The sequence below is a fragment of the Zootoca vivipara genome, chromosome 6, assembly GCF_963506605.1.
Source record: "Zootoca vivipara chromosome 6, rZooViv1.1, whole genome shotgun sequence".
Classification (NCBI taxonomy): domain Eukaryota; kingdom Metazoa; phylum Chordata; class Lepidosauria; order Squamata; family Lacertidae; genus Zootoca; species Zootoca vivipara.
Window position 1 is genome coordinate 22,415,928 of NC_083281.1, and position 26,573 is coordinate 22,442,500.

At 48.9% G+C, this 26,573-nt stretch overlaps 1 protein-coding gene across 6 annotated transcripts in view; it reads right to left on the reverse strand.

Annotated features, from left to right (window-relative positions):
- The window catches only part of ERF (ETS2 repressor factor), a 37,632-nt gene extending 11,632 nt beyond the window's left edge, over nt 1-26,000 (reverse strand). Inside the window, exons 1-2 of one of the 6 annotated variants that reach the window (XM_035118564.2) lie at nt 25,661-26,000; nt 20,320-20,401 (exon numbers count right to left, since the gene is read on the reverse strand). In XM_035118564.2, the coding sequence (XP_034974455.1) occupies nt 20,320-20,380 (61 nt within the window). In that variant the 5' untranslated portion in view covers nt 20,381-20,401; nt 25,661-26,000. The other 5 variants (XM_035118565.2, XM_035118566.2, XM_060275621.1 and 2 more) reach the window with 5 other exon arrangements.
- Between the last annotated feature and the right edge of the window lie 573 nt (nt 26,001-26,573).

Genomic DNA, 26,573 nt, shown 5'->3' on the forward strand with positions numbered 1-26,573 from the left:
CTCACCTGTGTACATCAGGCCTCCTGTGAGCGGTGGTGGTTGGGGGGGGGGAGAGGAAATTTGGCTTCCTGGTCCACCCCGCTCTTCTCTTCTCTGCAGGGGGATCCTGCAGTTGGGTTTGACATCCAAGCTGGCACAATCATTTTGAACAGGGCGGTTTGAGGGAAGGGGATATAGAGTCCCATCAGCCAAAGAGGCAAGGCCTCTTGCAAAACTTTTGGTCTCCTCTTAACGAAGTGTGGGGTGCCTGCTATGGGGGCAGGCCAACTGGCAGGAGATGGGGAGGAAGAGGAAGAGCCTGGCAGAGCTGACAGCCAGTTAAAAGGGCACTCTTCCGACACCCCCCTCCCCTCCAGTTGCCTATCCCGCAGACCCTGTCCTGCTGTTTAGATTCTCGCCAACTAACACCCTCCCAGGAACGCACCAGGCACATTCCTGTTCCTATGGCTGGGAGAAAAGGGAGAGAGGGGAGAAAGAAGGATGGTGCTTGTTGCATTGCCCCATTGCTCAAAGACACAATCCTCTTATCATTTTACACCCACCCAGAAGCTCCCTTGCAATGATCAAGCTGCAGAGATTTAATCTTCCAGGGGAAAGGGTTTAGGTTGCTATCTCCTCTACTAAAAAAAAAGAAGTAGTTATGCAGACACACACAGACACACTTCCTTCTTTATTCACAAAAGTCCCCTTTGCACCCAAACCGAGGAACCCAGGATCACACCCAGCCTATTATCCTTGCCTTCCAAGTCCTACCACAATGCGCCACAGCCAAGAGGGTTTTCTCCCCCCTCCCCGCCATTATTCCAAAGTGGAAGAGGCACAAGACCGTTTCAACAAGTCCTCTGCTGCCACCCACCCTGCCCATGGCTGTTGCCACCATGTCTCCACCAACTCAGCCACCTCCTTTGCCAACCCACGGGGAGGGAGGCGGCAAAAACCACCGTCTGTTGGCTGGCAGTGCCCCCAGCTCTGGCACGAACCAGAGGCAGGCCTGTGCCAAGGGACTGGCTGGCCCGGGGTGGGGGGAGAGAAGACGACGAGACACCAGCAGTCCCTACCACAGAGCTCGTGGCAGGTCTGTGCCACCCACCCAAGCCATACTAAGCAGGGGGAGAGAGAGTTTGTCATCACCGCCAAACCCTTTCCAGCCACCTCTCCCAGCACTTTATGGGTCCCAGATGCCCCACTGGCAAGAGATCTCTCTCATCAAATGAAGCCCACCCGCTTCCCCATCTCTGCAGGGCTCTGCAGCAGGGAGTGAGGGCTACCAGCTATGGCAGGAGGGCAGCCCAGAGCCACAGCTATGTCCCAGAGAGGGCAGGCAGGGGGAGAACACCTTTGACCCATGCACATGCCCCAGATTGGGGGGGGGGACTGAATGCAATTAGGGGTCTTTCCCCTGACAGCAAGAGAGCAAGGCGCACGAAAACGCACACACAATGCACACAGTGTTCGCAACCCCAGGCTTGGCTTAAGACTCCTCTGGCCAAGGCAAGCCCTCCACGCCCCCCTTCCTATTTTCCACTGCTTCCTAAGAGAAGGTGGTGGGGGGCCTAAAACTGCTCCTGCTTGCCAGAGTTCTAGCATGTGTGTGTGTGTGTGTTTTATTTCAAAGCTCAGCTGAAAGGGGACTCCATTTTAAAAACACTTTACCTCCTTTTGTTTGGTTGACTAACTCAAGGCTAGCCACACAGAGACCCTCCTCCCTCCCCTCCCCATCCTTCAATGAACTATGGTCTGTTTTGAAGAAGGGGCTCTATGGTTATTTGCTCAGGGATTTCCTGGAAGACAGCAAAGAAGAAAAAGTGGGAGGGAGGAGGGAGAAGAGAAGAAAACTGGAAATTAAGTTGATATCTCTTTAAATCACCCCCCCCCTTACACACTCCAAACCACACCACCCCTGTGACTAATCCCCGGAGCCAGAAGCTAAAAGGGCTGGAATTCAATCCCAGCTTCAGAAGGGGGGGGGACCCTTAATATTACATCACTCCCCAATACTAACAGCTTTCTTAAAGCCACATGCACAAGTCTACCATTTTCTGGCTTTCAGCAAGGCAAGCGGGGTGAGGGGGGGGGAGGTCGGAGGGGGGCCCACGCTCAGCTAGCAGAAGCCACATCAGAGGCCGTCTGCATGCAGCATGCCAGCGAGGGGTGGCAATAAAGACGAAGCCAGACACCTCTTTCCTCCTCCCCTCCCGCGCCAAAAACAAAGTTGATTTTTTTCAAAGCGTTTTTCAGACGGTGGAAAAATTAAGCGCCTTGCAACTGGGATCTGGATGCATTCAGATCTGGGATCTGCGTTCGCTCTGCGTGTGAGAAAGATTCCAACATGGGGGTTAACGCTGCAAGATTTTATTTTCCTAGCGGCTTGGGCGAGGCCCAGGAATTATTATTAGGGTTTCTTTTTTTTCTTTTTAAACAGACGCCCAAAGAAAAGAACTTTCCCAGAGTTTAAGGGGAAGGGGGGGGAGAGAGAGAGAGAGAAGAGTTTTCAGTGGCCTCGATTACTGCAAAAGAGGAGGTGTGAGGGGAAGACAAGTCCGAACAGAAGCACTTCAAAAAAAAGACACACAAGATTCCAGGAGACAGACAATCGGGCTCGGAAGGGAGGGGGGAGGGTGGCGCCAGGGGGGGATGGGGTGGAAGCTCTGAACAAAACCAGAGAGTGAGAGAGAGGAAGGAGGGGGGAGAGAAGAGAACAGAGGAAAGAATCTGACCCCTCCCCAGAGGCTCTGCCAAATAAAAATAAAAATAAAATTTAAAGGAACTTATGTCTGTCCACACACACAATGCAAAAAGATTTTTTTAAGTACCTTTCAAACAAATTGTTTCTCCACCTCCTAATGCAACCTCAGCTTTTTTTCGTATCCGCCTCCCCCCCCCCCGCAAACTCCTTTCAAGGAGCAAAGTCCACCAACCACTTGTCCTCAAACGGAAACCGCTGCAAGGCCATTTTTAAGACGGCACACACACACACCCCCGCAAGAGCCCAGCTTAGTAAAAGTGATCCGACAACACTCCCACACACATCTAAGGGTATCCCGCTTAAAGGTGGCCAAACAATTCCTCCCCCCACACTCGCCAATCCAGTGAACTGGACTCAGGCAGGATTTTGAATCTGGTTTTTATGTTTTTATTTCGAGAAGCGGGGAGGGGAGGGCATTCTTCTACAGGGACACCCCCTTCCTTATAAAGAGGTTAAAGTCCAGAATTTGAGGTTGGAGATTAACCTCCACACACACCCCCTCACCCCGCTACAAGAAGACTGAAGCTACAGTTAAGGTAGCATTTGCCAGCTGGTGTAAAAGAGGGCCCCGCCCGCCATGTACCTGGCTTACTTATGTTTGAGGTGGTGGGGAGTTTGAGGGTGATAGAGGAGGCATGAGACCTCCCCCCATCCCCAAACCAAATAATGCACAACTTACAGGCCACCCACCACACCGCCGCGCTTCCACTGACCATCCCCGCCAGGCCACCTTAACACCACGTTGTTTGTCGGAAACAAAAGTTCCTTTTTCGAACGCAGAATTTCCAGTTCGGAACGCTTTGTAACTTTTTCTCCATTTCACGGGCTCCCCTCACTCCCGGCGCCCCATATTTACATACACACACGCCGCGATGCGCCGTGAACCGTTTCCACTTGCCAACAATATTCTCCAGATTTGCTTTTTTTTGCGGAGGAATATAACACACACACACACACACACACACACACACACACACCGTAACCAGGGAAAAGGAAACCACATGCCTCGTTTGTCTTTTTACCGTATTATCACTTTTAATTGCTTCCAAGGTGACAATGGGACGGGAGGAGAGCGCCCCGGTCACTTCCACAGATCCGAAGTGAATCCCTCTCCCCAAAGCTAACACAAACATTTCCCCCACTCGGCTATGGATGTCTAATCTGGTTTCGGCAACGTGGCGTTTAGTAACGTCTCTCCAACATCTCCCCACCCCAGAGCCCCCTAAAGAAAACCCACCGGGATTCAGTCTATCCGAAACCGAAGCTAATCCAGTTTCAAAAATTCCCACAACCCCACGGTAGTGGGACGGTTGGGGGTGGGAAGTAGACAGCGGAAAAAAGGAGCCCGAGGCCTCCACAATTGCCACACACGCAGATTCCACCCCCACAAATCAGGGCCCACACAGCCTCAGTCACCCCCCCCATTCATTTCCCTGCCCCCTCAGTCTGCCAGCAGCACCCACTGCAGTACAAGCGGGCCAGGGGGAGGCGGGAGAGAAGCACCCAGGGCGACCCCCCCACCCACCCCCGCTGCCTCCACAAAGTCGCCCCCATAACTCCGCTCACTCCCCCACCCCCTCCATTCCAGGACAGCAGCGGAAACTCCCGACTGGAGCACTCCGCGCCTCTGTCCCGAGGCCAAGCGAGCACTGCCACGCGCGAAACGGAACCGCGACAGAGCCGGGAAGGGAAATGCAACAGGTTCCTGCGCCGCTCCTGCTCGCAAACTCCGGCGGTGCCCGGAGAAGAGAGGGGTGGGCTGCCTCCCACTCCTCGCCCGCCTCCCTGCAAAAGGATCTCCCCCGAGAGGCTCTATGGACAGGAAACGAGAGTTAAGTAGCCTCCATTAGCTGCCAGAGATGGACTCCAGGAGGGGGAGGAGGAGGGGGCGGAAAGGGGAAGGAAAAAAACTTGCTTGCACCCTTCCCTGCAGGAACCTCCATTGCAGCTTCACCCCAGGCATGGGAGCCGAAGCCCGCTGCGGCTCTTGCCTCGTCTCCCTCCCTCGCTCCCCGGTGGATCCCTGCCGCTCCTTGCAGGATTGTATAGAAACGTTTCCCCTTCCTCCTTCCCCTCCCCCGGAGCAGGATCCGTCCCCCTCTTTTCACCCAGGAATCCCTTGCGCACAGATACGCACAATTACCCCTTTACCCCACCGGGATCCCCAAAGTCCGAACTCTCCCGGGGTCGTTTTGCTGGGAAAACTTCCCTGCATCTTTCCAACTTTCCAAGCCCACGTGCCGCGGCCCGACCCCCCCCCCCAAAGCGACACCCCCCTTTTACTCCTCCCCACGGGGGGACCCCATCCCCACCCAAGCTTGGGACCTTCCCGCGGTCCCCACCTGCGTCCGCCGGGGTCTTCATGGCTCCTCGCGCTGCAGCCGCCGGGTTGGACTCGGGCTCTGGCCCCCCTCGCTTTCCCCCCCTCCGCCTCATATGGAGCCGGGACGCCCACGCCCCCTGTCGTACGTCACCGCCGCGTCGCCATGGACACGCTGAGCCCGCCCCTCCGCCCCAGCCTGGCTCGGCTCCGCCCACAGAGCTCGGGGAGGGATCGGGGCTCGCGGGGTTGGGCGGGGGGAGACAGGGGAAAGTTAAAGGGGCCGCGCGGAGAGGAGCCGCGGGCCGGAGTGGGATGGAAGTTTTGCGCTTGGGAAGTTAAGGAGGGAGGCAATTGGAAGAGGCGCATGTGGGTGGTGGGTGGGAGTCTGGGAGAGCGATGAGGCACGCATCTACAAGTCTCCCCCCCCCTTTTCTGTAATAACAAATGTTAGTAGCAAGTGTGCCAGGAAGATTTTGTTAGGGTTGCCATATTTCAAAAAGTAAAATTCCTGACACCCGCAAAATTGTTGAGGTTATTTGGGGGGGAACAAACCCAAAGTGTTGAGCTTTTGGGGGAAAGCCTACCCCGAAAATAGCGATTTTAAAGCTTTTTGAGCTGCTTTTCCCATTGCATTGCCATAAACCAGGTTTTCCCTGACATTTTGCCCGACGCCATTTTTACACCCCAAAACCAGAAGATGTAAGGAATTTTCCCAACCTATTGCAAGCCTAATTTTGTGCCTAGGAAAGCTAGACTTAATTTTATTTTATTTATTTATATTTATTTACACAAGGTAGAACCTGTATAAATTACTGCCTGCATAAAATTAGCAAGTTTGCACCTATTGGATTTGTTTGCCCCACTTTTTTTTATTGTAGGTCCAGTTGTTAACTTGAGAAATTACTGCTGCAAGACTCAGCAGTGATGGCTGCTGGTTAAAATGACTTTGAAAGGGGGTCAGACAAATCCAGAGACGAAAGGTCCATCAACAGCTATCAGCCATGATACCTAAACTGAACTTCCACTTTCAGAGGAAGTGTATCTTATCAATACTGGTTGCTGAATGGGGCAATGGCAGAGGAAGGTGATTGCATCCATGCCCTTTTTGTGGGCTAGTGTTGCAAATAGCATGCTCAGCCCAATCCTACTCACTCAGAATTAAATCCTGTTGCATTTAATAATGAAAATAATAAAAAGAAAATCTGCACACTGCCCTTCATCCATAAATCTCAGAGCTTACCCCCATTAGGGCTGGGCAATATTTGGTTTGCAACATCACGACATATCACCAGCTAAACATTGTGATATAATGATAGATCAAAATGTCTGAAATAAAGATGGAGTTATGTAGAGGCATTGGCTGAATTCAATGTTTTCCCCACTTTGTGATTTTTGCATAGCGCACACACACACATAATGATTCATTCTCTATTGCCAGGTGAAAAATTATGAAACCAATATCACAATATAGAGGTCAAACCAGTTTTGAACGATGTATCAATATATTGCCCAGCCCTGCTCCCCACTAAGTGTGTGTAAGATTGTAGATTTAGTAGTCTGATACAACAGGGCTCATCGTTTTAAGTGCCAAAAAAAAGGAAAGTAAAAGATGTTGTATAATAGGTACATGGTGCCTTATTTATAAAATTACATAACAGCCTTCCCTTAAAAGCTCCTTAAATATTAAAAACCGATATAAAAAAACTAATACAATAGTCAACACAACTAAAACAAACTCTCTTTGACTATAATATCAGTGTTAACCATTCTTAGACACTGAATAAATAAAACATTTTTAGAAGTCTTAACCTAGAAACACACACACTGATTTTATTTTTACAGTACTGTCAATGTACAGAGCACATTAGAGTGCGCAAGAAAACAGGTCACTGTCCCGAAAGGCAACAGGAAGATGGGAGATTAAAGGGATAAAATAAATGAAACTTCAGTACAGTGGTACCTCGGTTTTCGAACGTAATCCATTCCGGAATTATTATTTATTTATACCCCACCCATCTGGCTGGGTTTCCCCGGCCACTCTAGGCGGCTTCCAACAAATACCAAAATACATTAAAATATCACAGATTAAAAACTTCCCTAAACAGGGCTGCCTTTAGAATATGTTTTCTAAATGTCAGGTAGAAGACCATTCAGCTTCCAAAACATTCAAAAACCGAAGCATTTACTTACAGGAAACTCAATACGGAAACTATGTGGCACATTCAACTTCTGAAAAGTGTTTGAAAACCAAAACAGTTACTTCCGGGTTTTCGGCATTCGAAAACCGAAATGTTCGCTTTCCGAGACGTTCAAAAACCGAGGTACCACTGTATTTATGTTTAGCAAGCCATGAGGGCTCTGGCTGAAATCTTAAACCTGCTCACCAGTGAGAAAGCCCCACTAAAGGCAATGGAATTTAAGTAGACATGGACACGTTAAAATAGGGAACTCACTCCCACTGGAGACAGCAATGATCACCAACTTGGGTAGCTTTTAAGAGGACTGGACCAATTCATGGAGCATAAAGCCATCAATGGCTACTAGCTAAGATGGCGATGGTTGCTTGGGGGTGATAATGCTTCTGAATACCAGTTGCTGAAAACCACAGGAGGGGAGAGTATGTTTCCGAGCACAATTCAAAGTGTTGGTGCTGACCTTTAAAGCCCTAAACGGCCTCGGGCCAGTATACCTGAAGGAGCGTCTCCACCCCCATCGTTCAGCCCAGACACTGAGGTCCAGCTCCAAGGGTCTTCTGGCGGTTTCCTCACTATGAGAAGTGAGGTTACAGGAAACCAGGCAGAGGGCCTTCTCGGTAGTGGCACCCGCCCTGTGGAACGCCCTCCCGTCAGATGTCAAGGAAATAAACAACTGACTTTTAGAAGACCTCTGAAGGCAGCCCTGTTTAGGGAAGTTTTTAATGTTTAATGCTGTATTGTGTTTTTAATATTTGGTTGGGAGTCACCAAAGTGGCTTGGGAAACCCAGCCAGGTGGGCGGGGGTATAAATAATAAAAAATAATTATCATCATCATCATCATCACTTGTGCTTGGAATGGATCCTGCTTGTGGTTTTCCACAGGCATCTGGTTGGCCAGTGTGAGAACAGGATGACAGACTAGAGGGGCCATGGGCCCAATCCAGCAGGCTATCCTTACATTCTTATGGATAAGACTGTGCTCTAAGGAGCTAGCCAAGGGTTCGAAAAAGTGCTGCAATGAGACAGTATGGAAGGGAAATAACGACAGTAGGTATCATATAGGTGTTCTGAAAGGGAGTTCCAAAGTCACATAAGGAATCCATCCAGTGGCTGAGGCTGAAGGACCAAAGTTCATAGGCAGGACTGCATTGAGACATATGGGTGGAGAAATTCGGAGAGAAGTGAAGCAGTTAGATAATTTTAGGCTCTGGACCTCAGAGTCTTTTGTGGCAGGGGTTTTAAAGATAGTATTGTGTGCAGCTTCGCTTGCTTTTTGCAACTCATTCTGTCGAGTGGGGTCCTTTGGCAAAGTCCTGCCCTGACAGCACCACAGGGGGAAAGGCCAAGGCCATGAAAGGCCTATACAAAGGCTACACCTGGTCAAAATTATTCCATGATTCCGGCACTACCACTGAGAAGGCCCTGCTCTTTGTTTTTTTGGGGGGGAGGGAATGAGGAGTGGCACACTGGGATTTACCCTACATTGGCTAGTCATAGAAAAGGTCTAGAAAGAGCTGTGCGAGGCACTCAACTGGAAGTCCTGCTTGTGAGCTCCACCCAAAACTTCTGAGATTGTACCTAAAACATTTTGGAGGGCTGAAGTTTTTGTGGTGAAATCACACTTCTTTCTTCTTTGGCGATCGCTCCTAGCCGAGTAAGATTGTCTTCCATAAACACGGTTTTAACAATGAGTCCGTAAGTGACTGTGGAGGCCAATTCTGGATCCACGCGTCCTTCCACAGTGGGGACATTGGTTCCCGGGCAGGAGTTGAACACAGTGTGGATTTGCCAAGCATGCCTTCCCCTTAGCACGTTTCTCCCTTGAGATTAATGCCCAGTACTCAGTGAGTACTGAGGAGACCCCTTCCATGTGGGGGTGGGGGGGACAGGCTTTTATTTTGGGGGGGGACTCTAGAGTTCTGAAAGAAAGAAAGAAAGAAAGAAAGAAAGAAAGAAAGAAAGAAAGAAAGAAAGAAAGAAAGAAAGAAAGAAAGAAAGAAAGAAAGAAAGATGTGTAGATAGATTGATAGATGATAGATAGATAGATAGATAGATAGATAGATAGATAGATAGATAGACAGACAGACAGACAGACAGACAGACAGACAGACAGACAGACAGACCTTGGCTGCCCTCGGCTCCCTTGCGAGGAAAGACAGGCTAGAAATCTAATATATAAATAAATTGGTAAGGGATTAAAATCCATTCCCCCAATTTTAGTGACCTCACAGGGATTTTTTTTAAGGGCTTTTAAATGTGCTTGTGGGGGGGAGGCGGAGGAGTTGGTTTGTGTTGTTTTTTTCTTCTTTTATGCCTTTCAACATCCAAGAACCAGAGTTATGGAAGCCAGGGTCCAAAACCTGGATAACTGGGACAACCGTGGGCCATCCATTGTCTCTCAGCCTAACCTACCTCACAGGGTTGTTGTGAGAATAAAATGGGGAGAGGGGGAAGCATGAGCTCCCGTGGGGGGGGATGTGGGTGATAAATGTAATTAGTAAATAAATAAATAAAATTAAGTCCACCACCTTTCGTTACAGAATCTGGGAACAGGGCTCAGAATCCAGTGGCTTCCAAGACTTTGGAGGAGGCCAAATTGCAGCAAGGGATGCAGGGAAGGACTTGGAGGAAGATGTTTGCCACTTGCTACAAGTAGCCCGAGGGTGTATTTAAAACAAAGGGGAGGGGGGGGAGACCAGCCAGCAATTTGCACAGGATCAAAAACAAAGAGCAAGAGTGAATCGGGAAGAGGAAAGAACTGCAAAACATTCTGTGAATAGCCTGGAGGAAAAGGGAAAGGATACAGATGCAGATAAGAGGAGGAGGGTGGGGGGAGAAGGTCCAGACAATGGTCTGATGGCACATGATGCTATTACCAGTACTGTATAGTTGTTAAAACTAAGCAGGTCTCCAACCTGGCCAGTTGCTTAGATGGAAGACTGAATAACCAGTGCTGGCTCAGTCAGAAAGGCAGTTTGTAAGAATACATGAGGGGAGACCGCTGGAGCACTTAGGTCAGGCATGTCCAAAGTCTGTCCTGGTGGCCTAATCCGGCCGGCCCGGTTTAATCCAGCCCCTGTGGCAGTTTATTTCCTTTATTTCTGGGATAAAATCCCCCAAAAGCTCAACAACTTCAATTTTTTAAAAAAGATTAACAACTTTGGTCAGCCCTCACACATGTTCACCTCATCAAATCTGGCCCTCTTTGGAAAAAGTTTGGGCACCCCTGACTTAGGTCCTCATAGGCTTCTCATAGGCATCTGGTTGGCCACTGTGAGAACAGGATGCTGGACTAGATGGGCCACTGACCTGATCCTGCAGGGCTCTCCTTATGTTCCTCTGCCAAGCTGCAGCCCCGCATAAAGGAAGGTCATGACCCCAAGTCCTATGTGTCATGTAAATGTTTCCCACAGGGGAGCTGTAGAAAGAATGTGGTTGGTCAAGGGAGCCATGAACTCCAAAAGGCTGAGTGAAAACCACTGCTCTACAGGTTTCCACCTGCGAAAAAAAATAAAAATGGAAAGGAAGCAAACCAAGAGGTCCTTGCAAAGCACTTTTGATGCATATGCTTAGATAGGAAAGGTTGAACAATTTACAGTGCGTTTTCTCAACTTTGGGGGATTTTCTAAAAAAAGCTCAACAACTTTTTTTTGGGGGGGGTCTCCTAAAAGAAGTTCTGCCTCAGGAGCCGGTGGGGGTTGCTACACCACTGACGAAGGAGAGTTTAGGGCCGAGAAACCCCCATCCATGTTTGAAACAGAAGCAAGGCCTTTGTGTAAACAGGTTCGAGCCTGGCCTCGTGAGACATGAACCTCCTTGTCCAGATTCCTGCCTAGCCAGGGGTATTCCTGGGCTCACAAACAGTCTGTCACCATCTCAGCTCCCCATCTGTAAAGCAGGAATATTAATGACCCGGCTGCTGGGAGCTACTGTGAGGTTGGGCGAGGTGATTGCTGCAAAGCACACTCGAGGGGGAAGGAGTGCAGCTGAGAAGGTGCTAGCACAAAAGTGAAGGATCAGGGGTGGGAACGGCAACTCACTCACTTGTTCCTGGGCCACGGGGCACACAGGGAACAGGCAGCAGCAGATCTGAAGGAATGTGAGCGGGGAGGGATCCCTGTCCAGGCATGTTGGGGAGCTCGGAAGATTCCATCCTCCAAGCAGACAGGCAAGGGTGGGGAGAGGCAGAGACCGAACGGGGCCTGGCTGCAGGGAGGGAAGCGCTGATCAGGAAGCCCCCCTGAGGACAACAGGCAGGACCACTTTCTATTCATGCCTATGAAGAGTGTGCCATTAAGCCGCCTCTTCTCTGCAAAGGCCGATTTTGCAGGACTTGCACAGTGCAGATCTGGGGATCTGGGCGGTGGGGGAATAGGCTTGCTAGCTCCCAACTTCCTTGCATGGAGCAAAGAAGAAATGGTATCAAGGAGGCCTCCCTACATAACTAGGACACAGCACCAAGCTGCATTAGGACACAGGTATTTACGTTGTATAGGGACCCAGGTGGCACTGTGGGCTAAACCACTGAGCCTAGGGCTTGCTGATCTGAAGGTCGGCGGTTCGAATCCCTGTGACAGGGTGAGCTCCCGTTGCTTGGTCCCAGCTCCTGCCAACCTAGCAGTTCGAAAGCACGTCAAAGTGCAAGTAGATAAATAGGAACCGCTATAGCGGGAAGGTAAACGGCGTTTCCATGTGCTGCTCTGGTTTGCCAGAAGCGGCTTTGTCATGCTGGCCACATGACCTGGAAGCTATACGCCGGCTCACTCGGCCAATAATGCGAGATGAGCGCACAACCCCAGAGTCGGTCACGACTGGACCTAATGGTCAGGGGTCCCTTTACCTTTACCTTTTATTTACCTTGTACACAACCTATGCGTAAAGCACATTCAACGGATATTTAAAGCACATGGCTTCTCCCAAAGAATCCCAACCCTCCAAGTGTCCCTATTTTCTAGGGACAGTCCTGGATTTACAGAAGCCGTCCCGGTTTCTGATTTGATACAGGAATGTCCTGCTTTTCCTTAGGACATCCCTATTTTCACTGGAGAAATGTTGGAGGGTATGGAGTTATGTGAATCCCGAGCCAAGGACATAAGTAACTCTACAACCTTTAGATGACATCTGAAGGCAGCCCTGTATGGGAAAGTTTAAAAAACAACAACAACATTTGTTTTATTATGTTTCTATATATGTTGGAAGCTGCCCAGAGTGCCTGGGACAACCCAGTCAGACGGGCAATATTGTTATGGAATAGGACGCCCGTTTTCATCGGAGAAATGTTGGAGGTTTGGAATCCTGGGGATTTACATGAAGCTGTGATTCCCATTACATCAGCGGTCAGCAAACTTTTTCAGCAGGGGGCCGGTCCACTGTCCCTCAGACCTTGTGGGGGGCCAGACTTTATTTTGACGGGGGGGGGGGAAATGGACGAATTCCTATGCCCCACAAATAACCCAGAGATGCATTTTAAATAAAATGACACATTCTACTCATGTAAAAACATGTTGATTCCCGGACCATCTGTGGGCTGGATTTAGAAGGCGATTGGGCCGGATCTGGGCCCTGGGCCTTTGTTTGCCTACCCATGGTTTAATTATGGAACCTACTTCCATATAGGGGTCGGTTTTTATTTTCTCCATTTTCTGTTTTTCCAGTCTTAAATGCATCTCTGGGTTATTTGTGGGGCCCGCCTCGTGTTTTTACATGAGTAGAATGTGTGCTTTTATTTAAAATGCATCTCTGGATTATTTGTGGGGCATAGGAATTCGTTCATTATTTGTTTCAAAATATAGTCTGGCCCCCCACAAGATCTGAGGGACAGTGGATCGGCCCCCTGCTGAAAAAGTTTGATGACCCCTGCATTACATTAACAAACTACAGTTCCCATCATTCTCTGGGGGGAAGCCATGTCCTTTAAATGTTTGATGTGGATCTACCTAGTTGTCTTCTTAACCTATATATCTTTCATTAAGAAGACACTTACAGCGGCATTCCTAGGAAGGTAGGAACATACTGAGCCACAGCACCGGTCCATCTGGTTCAGTATGGACTACACTGATTGGCAGAGGCTCTCTAGGTTTAAAGTGGGTCTCTCTCAGCCTTGAGATGCCCAGCATTGAACCTGGGACCTTCTGCAAGCAACGCATGTGGCCTGTCACTGAGTGACAGCCCAAGTATCACAAATGTTTTGAACAACTGTTGTTGCCCGCCTTAAACGGGTCTGCAAATAAACTCGGGTTTCTCAAGGAAGGTGGGATATACAGTTTAAAAATAACACAAAGGGCGGGAAACCAAACACTACAGAAAACACAACTTTTCCCAACGTGGGTATTAAAGCTCTGTGTTTAAAACAGGATGTGCAATGCAGTTTTTGCACTATGTAATCTAGGGGTACGTGGACAGCAGCCCATACAAAAACGTGAGTGCATAAGAAAAGCCTTGGTGGACCAGCCTCGCTTTTGGGGGGGGGGCAGAGGTCGCTGTTTCAATCTGCAGCATATCCAGTTTGGGCTTTTCCTGGACAGAGTTGCTGCTAGTCAGTGTAGGCAAAGGTGAGGAAGGTGGACCACTGGCCTGATTCAGTGTACAAGGTGGTTTCCCGTGTTCCTGACGTACGAAGTGCCCATCTAGTAGTCTATCTGGTATGCTGCTGCCTGATCCCGCTGAGAAAGGGTGGCCCAAGGAGGAGAAGGAGAAGGGAAGCCCACGAATCTGAGTTATATATGTGGTGAAAGGGGCATTCACACTGGGCAAGAGGAGTATGGGATGATGTGCAGGCCCAAGCAAGAAGGGATGCAAGCCACAATGGGAAGAGGCAGCAGGCCGGTGTGCGTGTGTGTGTGTGTGTGTGCGCGCGCTATGTCCCTGCTTCCAGCTCTAAGGAAGGGGGGGGGGAATGGTAAGCCCCAAAGAGATGTTCAGCAAGGCTGCATTTATTCGGTACAAAGGCTGCAGAATTCAGCATTCTGAGGTTCTCAGGTTCCACTTTAAAAAAAGAAAGAAAACAGAGGGAGAGAGAGAGGTGGGGAAAAAGAGAGAGAGAGAGAGAGAGAGAGAGAGAGAGAGAGAGAGAGAGAGAGAGAGAGAGAGAGCAAGCTCCTTGCCTTTACGGTGACGGAGTTAAAATTTCAATATTTATTTATTTTAATCCTGTTGCGTGCAACACCTGGAAAAACCTCCGAAGCCTTCTTGAAAGCTCATCGCCAAAGGGTCTTTAATTTAATGGCATCTTAACTTAAGGGTTCCCCCCCCCCGCCGCCCCACCCTCCCAAGAGTAAATAGTAATGGCATGCAATATTGTAAAGAGGAGGATTTTCCCTAGCAAGCAGCAAAGTCTCAGAGGGGCCCACAGGGGTGGGGAGGAAGGCACACTGGACAGAGAGAAAGGTTATGCAAAAAAGCTCTGAATAGCCAGATGATAGGAATATCAGCAAGGAATATATTGAGGTTTTCTTCTATTCCTGAGAGTAGGAAGGCAAGGGAGCACAAGTCTTTTAAAGTTTCAGGCTGCAGTCCTAAGCGGGCCAGGAAGCAAACCCCATTGGGCACAGTGGGGCTTGTTCCTAAGTAAACACACACAAGATTGTGCTGTTATTAAGGCTATAAATTAGGAGCAAATGGTCGAGAACACAGACTTCCTTGCACCATATACAGTACGAACTTTCTCAAGACCTGGCTGCGTTGATGGGCAGCCCATGGACCTCTAAGGGCTTAATTTTTTATATAAATATCAGTATGTGGTTTGAAAAAGTCATCTGCAAAACAAGCCTTAAATGAGGCTGTGCTACAGGATTGGTCATAAGGAACTGTTTTCTAGTGCATGCTGTTTGGGAACAGGGCAGATCCATCCATTAGCAGACAGATGAGTCCCTGGCCCTGTCAGCTGTCTGGATAGGAAAGCACTTTTTGGAACCATATTGTTATAGATTTGAGGGGATCCCCCCCCCAAAAAACCTAGAAATTAATAAATGGTAGTATTCTGATTAATTGGGATATGGGTGAAAATACAAGCTGCAGGACTGTGCCAGGCAAGAAATCCCTGGGCTGGCTTATGTAAAACAGCCTGGCTGGACTAAGGAAGAGCAAATCTGTTAACATGACCTAATGGGCCATCCTAGAGGAATCCTTTGGACTGGGAAGACAGGTGTTGCAAAGGTGATGGTGTGTGTGTGTTTGTGAAGAGATAGGAAAAGAGAGTTTTTGAGCAAGGTGTTCTAGGAAGAAGAACCAGAAATAGAGAATGGGATCCATTTGCATTTGCTGGGTCCTCAAGACTGGCCAAGGGTGCACACAAATAATTACTGGGCTGCATGTCCCGCTTCTTCCAAAATCCTGGAGCCAATGCTGAGTGCAGGACACACCCTGCATGTTTGTTGTGGAATGACAATACACCCCTCTGCAGGAGCAAGAGCTGGGCACAAATTCAACAAATTGATGAACATCTGATAGCAACACAGTGTCAACCTCCTTTCAGTCAGGCACTGCATGTTGCCAGACAATGATCTGAATTGAAACTTGGATCCTGCCCACCAAACCTGAAAAGGGGGGGGGGGGTTTTACATTGAAATCTACTGGCTGCTCCCCCTGCTTGCTAGGGAAAATATCATGGCAAGGAAGAGACTAACTTGGCCCCGTCTGTTGACCAGAAAAGGAGCAGTGCAGAGAGCTTGCTTCGTTCTTCTTTCCCTGCCAGAAGAAATAACACCTTGCAACTAAGAACTAGTGCCTGGGTTTGTTTTTTTCCTCCTCCCTCCCAAATGCTTTTCCTTTTGTGTCATGTCTTCTGTAAGCCTGGGTTCAATGACTGATGGTTTCAATACACTCTAGGAAGCCCCCCCCCTTTGGGGTTGAAGAGCAGGGTGCAACACACGCACGTAAGTAAATAAATACTGATGCTGAAGTGGGAAATTCAGAATTGCTAAAGTCACAGTTGCTAAAGGATGCTGCGGGATAGCTCAGTCGGTAGAGCACAAGACTCAATCTCAGGGTCGCGGGTTCAAGCCCTATGTTGGGCAAGAGATTTCTGCATTGCAGGGGGCTGGACTAGAGGACCCTGGGGGTCCCTTCTAGCTTTACAATTCTATGACTCTAAAATGTGGGAACACAAGGAGAGCCCAGCCAAGGTTCATCTTCCCTCAGCAGCCAATCCCCTGCCTCTGGGAAGCCTTACAAGCAAGTAATGAATGGCGCAGCCCCCTCTGCTGTTGCCTCCCTGCAAATTGCATTCTGAGGCATACGGCTTCTGCCCCTGGAGGTTCCATGCTGCCATCATGCTGGTTAGTGGCCAGTTAGGAAGGGCTATCTGCCGTGAGTTCCCCCTAATGCACTTTTAAAGCCATCACCACCACCATGTCTTGGGGCAGTGAATTCCAATACCACACGAGGTTTAGATTTGCTATGCCAGCTAGATCTGGGGGTGGATGGCTGTGGAAGCTGATCAGGATTTCTCCAGCGGGAAGGTGAACAAGAGAGGGCAGGTTTCAGCGAAATATTGCTTGCCCACTGGTCCTTCAGCATACACAATTGTGGGGGAACCCTGTGCCTATATTAAAAGACCTAGGATGCTCTCAAGAGTTTACCTAGCACAAGATGCCTTAGAACCAGCCCCCAGAATCTTCTGCACTGTGCAGAGCTTCTATGGCAGGGGTTCACATGGCAGAATGTCAATTCGGAAAGGGTTCCTCGAGAGCGGAAAGTTTTAAAAGCCACCGGTTTAACACATAGAGTTTAATCCAAAAATTCAGGGCAATCTTATTTGACAACAGCCCTCTCTCATTCTCTGAAAGCTGTTATCCACAACTAGGATAATCTGATTCAAAGCCATCTTTTAAACCTCAGCATTGTCTCAACAGAAAAGCAGGGCTTGGCTGAATGTGCTCTGTCTGCTCACCCAGGTGTCCCATGAGGGGAGATTTTTTTCCCAGGCTTGTGCTCCTTCCTAAAAACTGAGAATCGGCTCCAAAAAAACTGGGAGCAACTTTTTCCAGCCCTGCTGCTGATGTATCTAACGATTTCAGCATCTTTCTGTCAAGCCTTTATTATGGTCATCGGGTAACATTATATTGCTGTTGTAGCAACACACTCCAAGGACAATTGACAAGCCATTGCTTTTGTGATCTACTGGCGAGCTTCCAAAGGCATCAATACCTGATCATTGCTGGAAATAGCAAGGGGCTAGATGGGGCTTCCTCGGATTCAGCAAGTCGGTCTTTGCATCCATTTGTGCCCAAAGCATGCACGGGAGAGACCTGTATCATCTACGCACGATCAAGTGGAATACATATAACAAGTGAGATCTGCAATAAAATGTTGCAGCACACCAAGTGTGGGACACTTCTGGCCCTCAAGATGCTGCTGAACCACAACTCCTATCTGCCTCAGCAAGCATAGCCAATGACCAGGGATGATAGGAGTTAAGCAACATTTTTGGGGCGCGGTGGCAGCAAAGGTTCCCCTACTCCTGCACTATACCCTAACACCTAATAGTGCTCCTGTTCAGGGTTCCAGTCAACCATGCCCTATGTCAAGAAGCTGTTTTGTTTTCCCTTTCCGACTGATACTCAACATTTTGTGAATCCGGGGTGGGGGTGGGGCAGCACTAAGCATGCTCGTTCCCTGTTGGACTGCTGGGAGTGGGTTTCCCCTTTTGGAGTTTAGGAGGGGGATGCAAAAGCTTAGTACTTGCTTCTGCATAACTTGGGATTTACCTAAGCATGCCATCTCGATTTCCAGCAGCCCCTTTTTGGCTCTAATTCTGTCAGGATTCTACCGCCAGGGCACAATTCACAGGGAATGATGCTGAATTGCAAGCCATGAGCATGCGTGTCTCCTTCTGTTTAAACAAGGGGTTTGGAGGATGGGTTTAAGATTGCAATCTAACAGGTTCCTAACCTGCCTGCCTGTTTCAATTTGTAGCCTCCAGTGTTTGTTTTAGCGTCCATTTTAAGCCATGACAACTTAAAAAAATAATAAATAAATAAATCTGAATACATCTAAATGCATTTATGGGTGCACATGTTCAATAGCATGAGAGTGGATAACCAAAGAAAAGCTGGTCTTCTTGCTAGCCTATGGGACAGAATTGCTACTGCTACATTTATCCTGGCGCAAATTTGTTTTATCCCAGCATATGTCATCCGACTACCTTTTATGCTGCAAGGAGCCTTTGAAGTTATCTTCTGGTAGATTCCCACCCTCAGACTATCAAACAAGCTATGGTTTGTTTCCCCAAAGCTCGGTTTGTTTTCCAGCTGCTCTCGCCTCATGACTTTGCAGTTTGGTGACCATCCAGGATGGGGTCAGTCCAAAAAACAACAATGAAACCAGGAAACCAAGTTTCATAAGCCAAATACAAGCCATAGCTTCAGATCATTCTTTGTTGATGGTAAACAAACCATAGTTAAGTTGCTGGGCATGGTTCACATGTAACAATAAGGGTCTTAGCCAATTAAGTTCTATTTAGAGTAGAGCAACTGAAATCAATGAACCTAAGATAGCTATGTCCTCTAAGGGCTATCAAGATAAGAGTTTACAGTTAGGCTTGTTCTTACGGGCAATGTTCAACTCTAGGCATCACTAGTTAAAGTAGGGGGGGGAGAGCCTGTGGCCACCAGGTGCTGCTGGACTCCAACTCCAATAATTCCAACAAAATCTGGAGGGCCATAGGTTCCCTATCCTCAAATTAAAGGATCTTAACATTAAAACCAGAGCGCAAAGGCAACATCCCTTCCAAGCTGATTGCCCTCAGTGTCTTGTATTCACACAGGCATATTGCCCTCTGTTTGACAGAATCATAGAGTTGCAAGGGACCTCCAAGGGTCATCTAGTCCAACCCCCTGCAATGTAGGAGTTTCCATCTAGCTCTCCTGGCTAATAGGTGCTGGAAGACTGGTTATCCTCCACAAATATGCCTGCTTGCTGCTTCTTCCTTTTAAGTCCTCTTAGCTAGCGGCCATAAATATATCCAGTGGCGGTGAATTCCGCAAGTTAATTGCACGTTGTATATGAAATACTTCTCTCTTTCGGCTCTCCTGAGCCTTGAGCTATTAATCTGCCGGGGAGGTGCCGCTGCGAGATTACGACCGGCTCCAAGGCTGCCCTGTGAACTGCCATAGCAAAAGTGGGATTAGAACTCTGCTCTCCCAGATCAAAATATAATCCTCTCCTTGGTGCACTAAGTTTGTGTATATGTTGCATGTATGCAGACAGAAATGTCTCACACAGCCGAAATCTCCCGTGGGGACGCCCCTCTCTTCTCCAGGTCTCTGGGCTGCCTGCCGTTGCCCAAGGGGGTAATTATAAAGGTGTTTGTTTTTGATTGCCTCATTTAGACACAAGTGGCTTTAGCTCAGCACAGAACCCGCCTTGCGTGTGCATGTGCGTGTCTGTATATCTATATCTGCCTGTCTGATGCAACAGCTGAACACTCAGAGAGGGAAAGATGGGGCCCACTCCCCTCTTATCTAGGGGGAGATCCGTCATCCATCGCTAAGGGGGAAGACTCCAAAATTGGCCGGGGGAACACACACTTTTGACCCACATGAATTTTCCGAAGGGGGCGCCTTCCATTTGTATTCCCCCCCCCCCGCAACCCCTACATTTTAGGGCTATGAGAAAGTGAGGCCTGGAAAATCCCTAGAAATGGACTCTTCTGAGACAGCCACAACTAAAATTAGAAGTGCTGTAACTATGGGTGGAAGTGAGGGAGGACTTTGTGGCCAGGGGAACGGGCCCAAATTATCCCTAACTTTATTAATTATGCTGTTAGAAACACCTGAGGTGGCCTGGAACACACACACACACATACACACAAGCTGTGCATATCTCATACATTTAAAGAAAAGAGAGAGAAAAGAATCCTGGGAACTGTAGTTTCTGAGACAGCTTGGAAATGTTGCTGTGGGGGGGGAACTACAGTTCCCAGGATTCTATGGGGGATGGGAAGATGTGCTTTAAATGAAGGGTCCGTACGTAGCTAGTCGGTCAGAGGAAGTGGAGCCTAGTAGGCAGGCATGAGAAGGAGAGGGAGAGAGAAGGGTTGTGAGGCTTACCGTACCTTGCCTCCAGTCCGCAGCGCCATCTTGCTTGCTTGCTGGAGATCGACATCTGCAATACATTTGACTTTGGCAAGAGGATGCCTGTGCAAACAAAGCAGAGGGTTAGGATACTAGCACAAAAAGTGTGGGGTGGGGTGGGGTTAGAATCTCTGCCAAGAGAATCTGGCTTAAAGGTGTCGAGGACCGAAGGGGACACCTCACTGCTCCAAGCCCAAACGAAAATGAACGGACCGAAGACTGTGGCTGTGTACCTACCATGCATTTAAAGCACATTACGGACAATCCTGGGAACTGTAGTTTACCCCCAACATACCTACCATTCCCAGCACATTTATCAAACTACAGTTCCCAGGATTCTTTGGGCAGGGGTTGTTTTGAATATACGGCTTGTACCACGGCCAGCCCAAGACATTTGGGCACCTGAGGAGAACCACAAAATGGCGTCTGCTCACCCCCGCCAGGAAACATTGGGGAGTAAAGATCAACCTCAGGAACAAGGGAGGAAGTATCTACATCAGGATCCGAGTGATTATAGCTAGCAGCCCTTAATAGCCTTGGTAGTTGCTGCTGTGCTATAGCTCCCAAAATCCCCTGGGCAATGCAGGCGGAAGCTGGTGTTAGTTGTAGTTTGAAAATTTGCAGGGCAACAGGTTTTTGTTTTTAGTTTATTATTAGATCTGCCCTTCCTCCTGGGAGCTCAGCATAGGTCTTCCCACTCCCTGTTTTATCCTGACAACAGCCCTGCAAGGTTGATTAGGTTCAGAGATTGCGATGGGCCCAAGGTCGCCCAGCGAGCTTGATTACGGAGTGGGGATTTGAACCCAGCCCTCGCCTACAGTAACATCAAATTAATGTATAAACTTTTCCTGCATTAACTACAACAGAAAACACCAGAATGTCACATCGGTAGAGGGGAAAGGGAGGACTCAGAAGGTGGAGATTTGGGGTCCCAAAAGGTTGTGTAAGTTTGCAGCCCAGTGCCACTTCCAAACACTTGACAAGTGTTTAACGTGTGAGCCCAGAAGATCCAAATTAAAATGTCATGTCTACCAGAAACTCAGTAGGTGGTCTTATGCATATTTCCACACACCCCCACGCCTCCCATCCATATTATTATATGGACAATAATGATTTCCAGAGGGGTAGCAGTAGCCTACATTACAAGGCTGTTGTAACGATTGCTGAGCCTGTGCATTCACAGCACTTTGAAAGGCTCTGTGTAGGAATGCATTATTCTTAAATAGGAACGAAATGTAAAGCAGCTGAAGGATATTACCAGCAGAAAGGAAGCTGTCTCGATCTATGTCGGAAGCATCGGAGAAGACAGCCTGCATATGGCACGATATTGCTCGGAGGCACTTCTTCCAGTAAAACTCCGCAAGTACCCCTCCTTTGTTAGAAAACACAACTTCCAAGTGGGTGCATACCGAGCAGACATTTCCACACTGATGCGTCTGCAGTGGGTGGGAAGAACTTAGTAATGAAAAGTTTTGGGGAGCCCAAAGTAACCCATTAAAAGAGAAGGGTGTCTGTTCTGTTTCAGGATGAGTCACTGGCCAGGTAATCCTGCCCCATATCTGGAAAGGACAGGGTGAGCAGGGAGCCTGCAGCCCTCCAGATGTTTCTGGATTTCCGCCAGCTGTGACCAGCATTGCCAATGGTTAGGGACAATGGGAATTTTGTAGCCCAACCTCTGGAGGGCCACAGGTTCCCCAAACCATGACACAGGAAAAGATTCCCTGCCTTCAGAAGGAGACGTACTCTGCAAGTCAGCCAGATTTGTTTATTTATCACATTTATCTCAAGGTGGTCATGTGGTTCTCTTTTTACAACAACCCTGTGAGGTAGGTTAGGCCAAGAAACTGTGACTGGCTCAAGGTCGCCCAGCGAGTTTCACCCAGGATTTGAACCCTGGTCTCCCAGGTCCTTGTCCAACATTCTAACCACTAAACCACATGGCTTGGTTGGTGGTTTTGAGCTCTTTGGAGGGCAAGTTGCTTTTTAGTCCTACGTGTTCTTAAAAGTAAATAATTTGGGGTCCAAGAGTAAAGTGGCCTTGCAGTTTTAAACCAGACCTTCTCGGTGTTGGCTCCCAACAGTGTGGGACGCCCTCCCTATAGAAGTGTGTTGGGCACCATCCTTGCCAAGCTTTAAGTGGTCAACGAGGGCTGGCCTCTTATTATTGAATGTTATTGGCCGCTTCCCCTGGTCCAGCTGATATGCGCTGCATGGCATTTTGTGGTGGGATCATTTTCGATCCAATCTATTGCATTTATCTTTCCTGGACGTTAACTGGCATTTATGGTGAAGGGCAGTTAATACAACCAAATAATGAAGACTACGAAGGAAAAGATGTGCCAGCTACCAGTACTTTTCACTGGGTGTGGAACACAAATGCAAAAACTAGTAGAAGGAGGACAGTTCCCACTAGGGCCCGGAATACAAGGGGTTAACCGGAGGAGCTTGAGGCCTGACACCTGTTTAAAGAGACATGTGGGAATTTTCCGGTCCTGACCCCTGCTGCTGACCCCTGGCGACCAGGCTACTGGGGAACCAGGCCAAAATATGGGAACAATCTCCCCAGGCATGAAAACTGACAGCTTGGGGGAATGGAATGACAGGGGTGGGGGTGGGGAGAGGCTATACAAGGACCCAAGACGGAGGGGGCTGGGGCGGGCTGAATGCCCCTTGCATCCACCCGCTCCCTGCCCCCCACCGCACAAATCCCAACCTCCCAATTCCTTTTTTTAAACTTTCTTTCTTTTTCAGCCTCCCATTGCACCTCCCAGGGAAGACCCCTTTGCAGATGCAATTTTTACCCAGCTCCCCCCACCCGCCACCCTTTGCCCTGCGCTGTCCTTGGGACTCCCTCTGGGTGAAGGGAGGGCGCGAGGCAAGGAGGGTGGGGTGGGGGGTGGAGAGGGTCACAAGCCCAGGGAGCAGGCAGCAGCCGAGGTCTGGTGCCACATTTTCTGGGGCCCGGCTATAAATAGCCGGCGTTATAAATAATGCAGCATTATTCCCTCTATAATTATCGGGTGGGAAGTTTGTGGCCGGGCTGGCGTATTACACGGCTGTGCAGGCCGGCACCCTCCTGCCTCCCTTAACGCCAGTCTTCCTAATTTACACTCCTTCCTCGCGGGCTTGTTGGTCCGTCCCTCCTGCCAGACGGACAAATCGAGCAACCGGATACCCTCCATTACTCTGGACCCCCGCGCAAAAGGTTCCACGGCGTAGGCCGCATCCTTTTCATTTAAACTCCCGGGAAATACGGAGTGGGACCCTCGCCCACTGTCGGGAGGGGAAAGGGAGCCGCCTCCCCACTTCACCCCACCCAAAAGCTTTTGCAATTGGAGCCCCCGCTAGCCTGAGGTTAATTTTGAAGGCAGAAATTTTGACCCGCTCGGCTTTAAGCCTGTCGAGAAGACGTGCCCCTCTGACCCACAGAGCCTGTTCCCTAATCCGACATGTGTGTGGGTTGCCCGGGGTTACTCGGTAGTGAGGGAAAGGCAGGTGGGATATGCTCAGAAACACACTTGTCATGTTACAGGGTAGATTCTGGATATTTAGCATGCTCTGGGGCTCAGTCCCAGCATAAATTAAGATCCGCTTCATCATGACTTATCATCATTATTATTATTATATAGCACCATCAGTGCATGGCAGTTTATAGCATGCAAGAGGACAGGTCTCTGTCCCGAGGAGCTTACAATTAACCTCATGATACTAAAGTTCCCTAGGTATATCATTTAAAATACATCTACTTTGTTAGGGTTTTAGTCCTGTTTTAACTGTATTTGCTGTTTTTAGTCTTATGTGTTAAATCACCCTGAGGCAGTTGTATGGAAGGCAATTTACAAATCACTGATAATGCAGTAGTAATTAATATCCAGCCCAATTGTTTAGCTCCCTTATTTAGAGGCAAACTGTCAAATCTGCTTTCCTCGACACCTGAAAACACCTTCAGGCATCTCAGAAATATAACCCGCCAAATTTTGACTACATCCAGAATCTTAGCAAATCGGGGGTGTCCAAGCCAGCACGGGTGGGGAAACTGAGGCAAACACCATGAACAGGGATGACGAATGCAGGCCTGTTTGTTCCTAACAGCACCATCTTGCCTTAAGGGAGATGGCAATGGAATAAAGGGCACCCCCTTCTGCTGTGGGAGAATTGCAATCTGACCTCCCTATGCAGGTCTACTCAGAAGTAAGTCACAGAGGTCAATGGACACAGCATTAAAGACTGTGTTTCAAATATGTACTCTGTTCACACAGCTCACTGGGTGGCCTTCTGTTACTCAACCTTGCATACCTCACGCAGTTTTATCAGACGCATAGTATTATATATATTTTGTAACTCACGGAGTCCCTCTAATACGGTACAGTGAGAAATAAATCTAGATGAATTCAAAATAAACAAGCCTTCTTTTTTGGCACGGCTAAAATACGGCACCTAGGAATTCAGGCTTTCATTAAAAGGCCCTGTCAGAAGTGATGCTTACATGCCTCTCTTTTTTAAAACCTTCATCTTCCACAAGTCTACTGCAGATGAGGTTTTGGTCAGGTGGTTGTTGTTGTTGTTTTACACTGAAACAGGTTCCCTACGCATGCTGTTAAAGCAATATTCGCAAGGACTGGCAATCCAGGTTTAAAACGGCTCCCTTGTGTTTCCAACATCCACACATGGACCAAAGTTTTTGATGCAGCTGAACTGTATCCCATGGGGGAAGGAGGGAGGGAGGGAGGGAGGAGAAGAACTTTGAAAACTGTAGCCCCTGATAGGCAAAAGTTAATATTTAAAAGGCAAAAATTTCCACGCTGGGACCTTGAGCGTTTCAAGAAAACCTGCTCTTTCCAATACAGTTGAAAGCACACACACCAAATTTGTAATATCAACTTCTATCAATTATAAGTTTCCGGGGTTTTTTAAAGTCACTCTTCTGCTTTCATAATGATGCAACACATTCTAGGACTCAGTGGTTGTTTTTTTAAAACCTTCTGAGCACCATTTAGAATCATAGCATTTATGATTTATAAATGTCCTTAGGTTTAAGCCTTTTTTCAAGGGTATTGGGGTTTTTTAATGCGAAGACTCTCCCCTACCTAGACACACACACACTCTTACTTCTACCTGTATTCAAGACTGTTGTTCTACATCTTCCTTGGTCCCCCCCCCCAAAAAAAATCATAATAAATGGAGAGTTCGTGATCACCCCCTTGGTGTTGGGTCCAAGAATCAGAGGCATGCAACGTCTGGACTTATATGCAACACTCCCCCCCCCCAAAAAAAAGACAGAGCTGAGGGTGGGGAAGAGGAGAGAGAGAAAAAGAGACTTACAGAGCAAAGAGGAAGAGAGGGCTTTCTTTGTGTGGGGCTCCCCCATAGACGGGCTAAGTCGTCCCCTCCCTTTTTGCCCCCGGCCAGCTGGGAAAGTCAAGTCCGGGGAGCCGGCCGGAGGGAAAGAGCGAGCGAAGCGGGTATATTTAGCCGCAGGGCGGGGTCGGCCGCCTGAGGAAGGAGGGAAGGAGGAAAAGAAGGAGTAAAGCGGGATTAAACTCTAGAAGGGGACGCCCGGCGCCTTGTGACTCCTCCATCGCCGAAATAGCAGCGCGAGGCGAAAGGAAAAGTTTGTTCCTGCGGCGGAATTAGCAGCAGGGCACTAAAAACAGCTGCAGCGAAAGCGCCGCCGCCGCCGCCTCCCTGGCCCGGGGCGCCTGCCAGCTGGCAGCGAGCTCCGGCCCTGCCCTGCCCGGCCTGCCTGCCCGCTCGGAGCGAGAAGCGCGGCAGACACAAGCACAGGCCCGCACGGCCCTTCGCACGCACGGCGAGGCTCCCTTTGTTGCCGCTTCCTTAGCACCGCCGCCGCCCGTAAAAGGCGTGGGTTCCGCCTCGCTGGCGCCCTCGGCTGCGCAGCGCCTCCTGCCGGCGGCGGCCCGGCGCGGCCGGCAGGGGGCGCTAAGGACGAAGCGCCCGGATACAAGGCGGCGACAAGGCAGCTCCCGCCGCGCCTCTGTGTGAGTCTCCGCTCTGGCTTGCCTCCTCGTCCTCCTCCTCGGCTCCTCCTCAGGGCCGGATTTAGATTTCATGAGGCCCTAAGCTACTGAAGGTAATGGGGCCCTTTATATGTCCAGCTGTCCTTTGTCAACAACAAATTGTCGCTGTTTTTTGTGTTGAATACTGTATATGCTATATGGTAATTTATGGACCTAAAGCCATTTGCACATAACAAAATATGTATTTTATCAAAGTA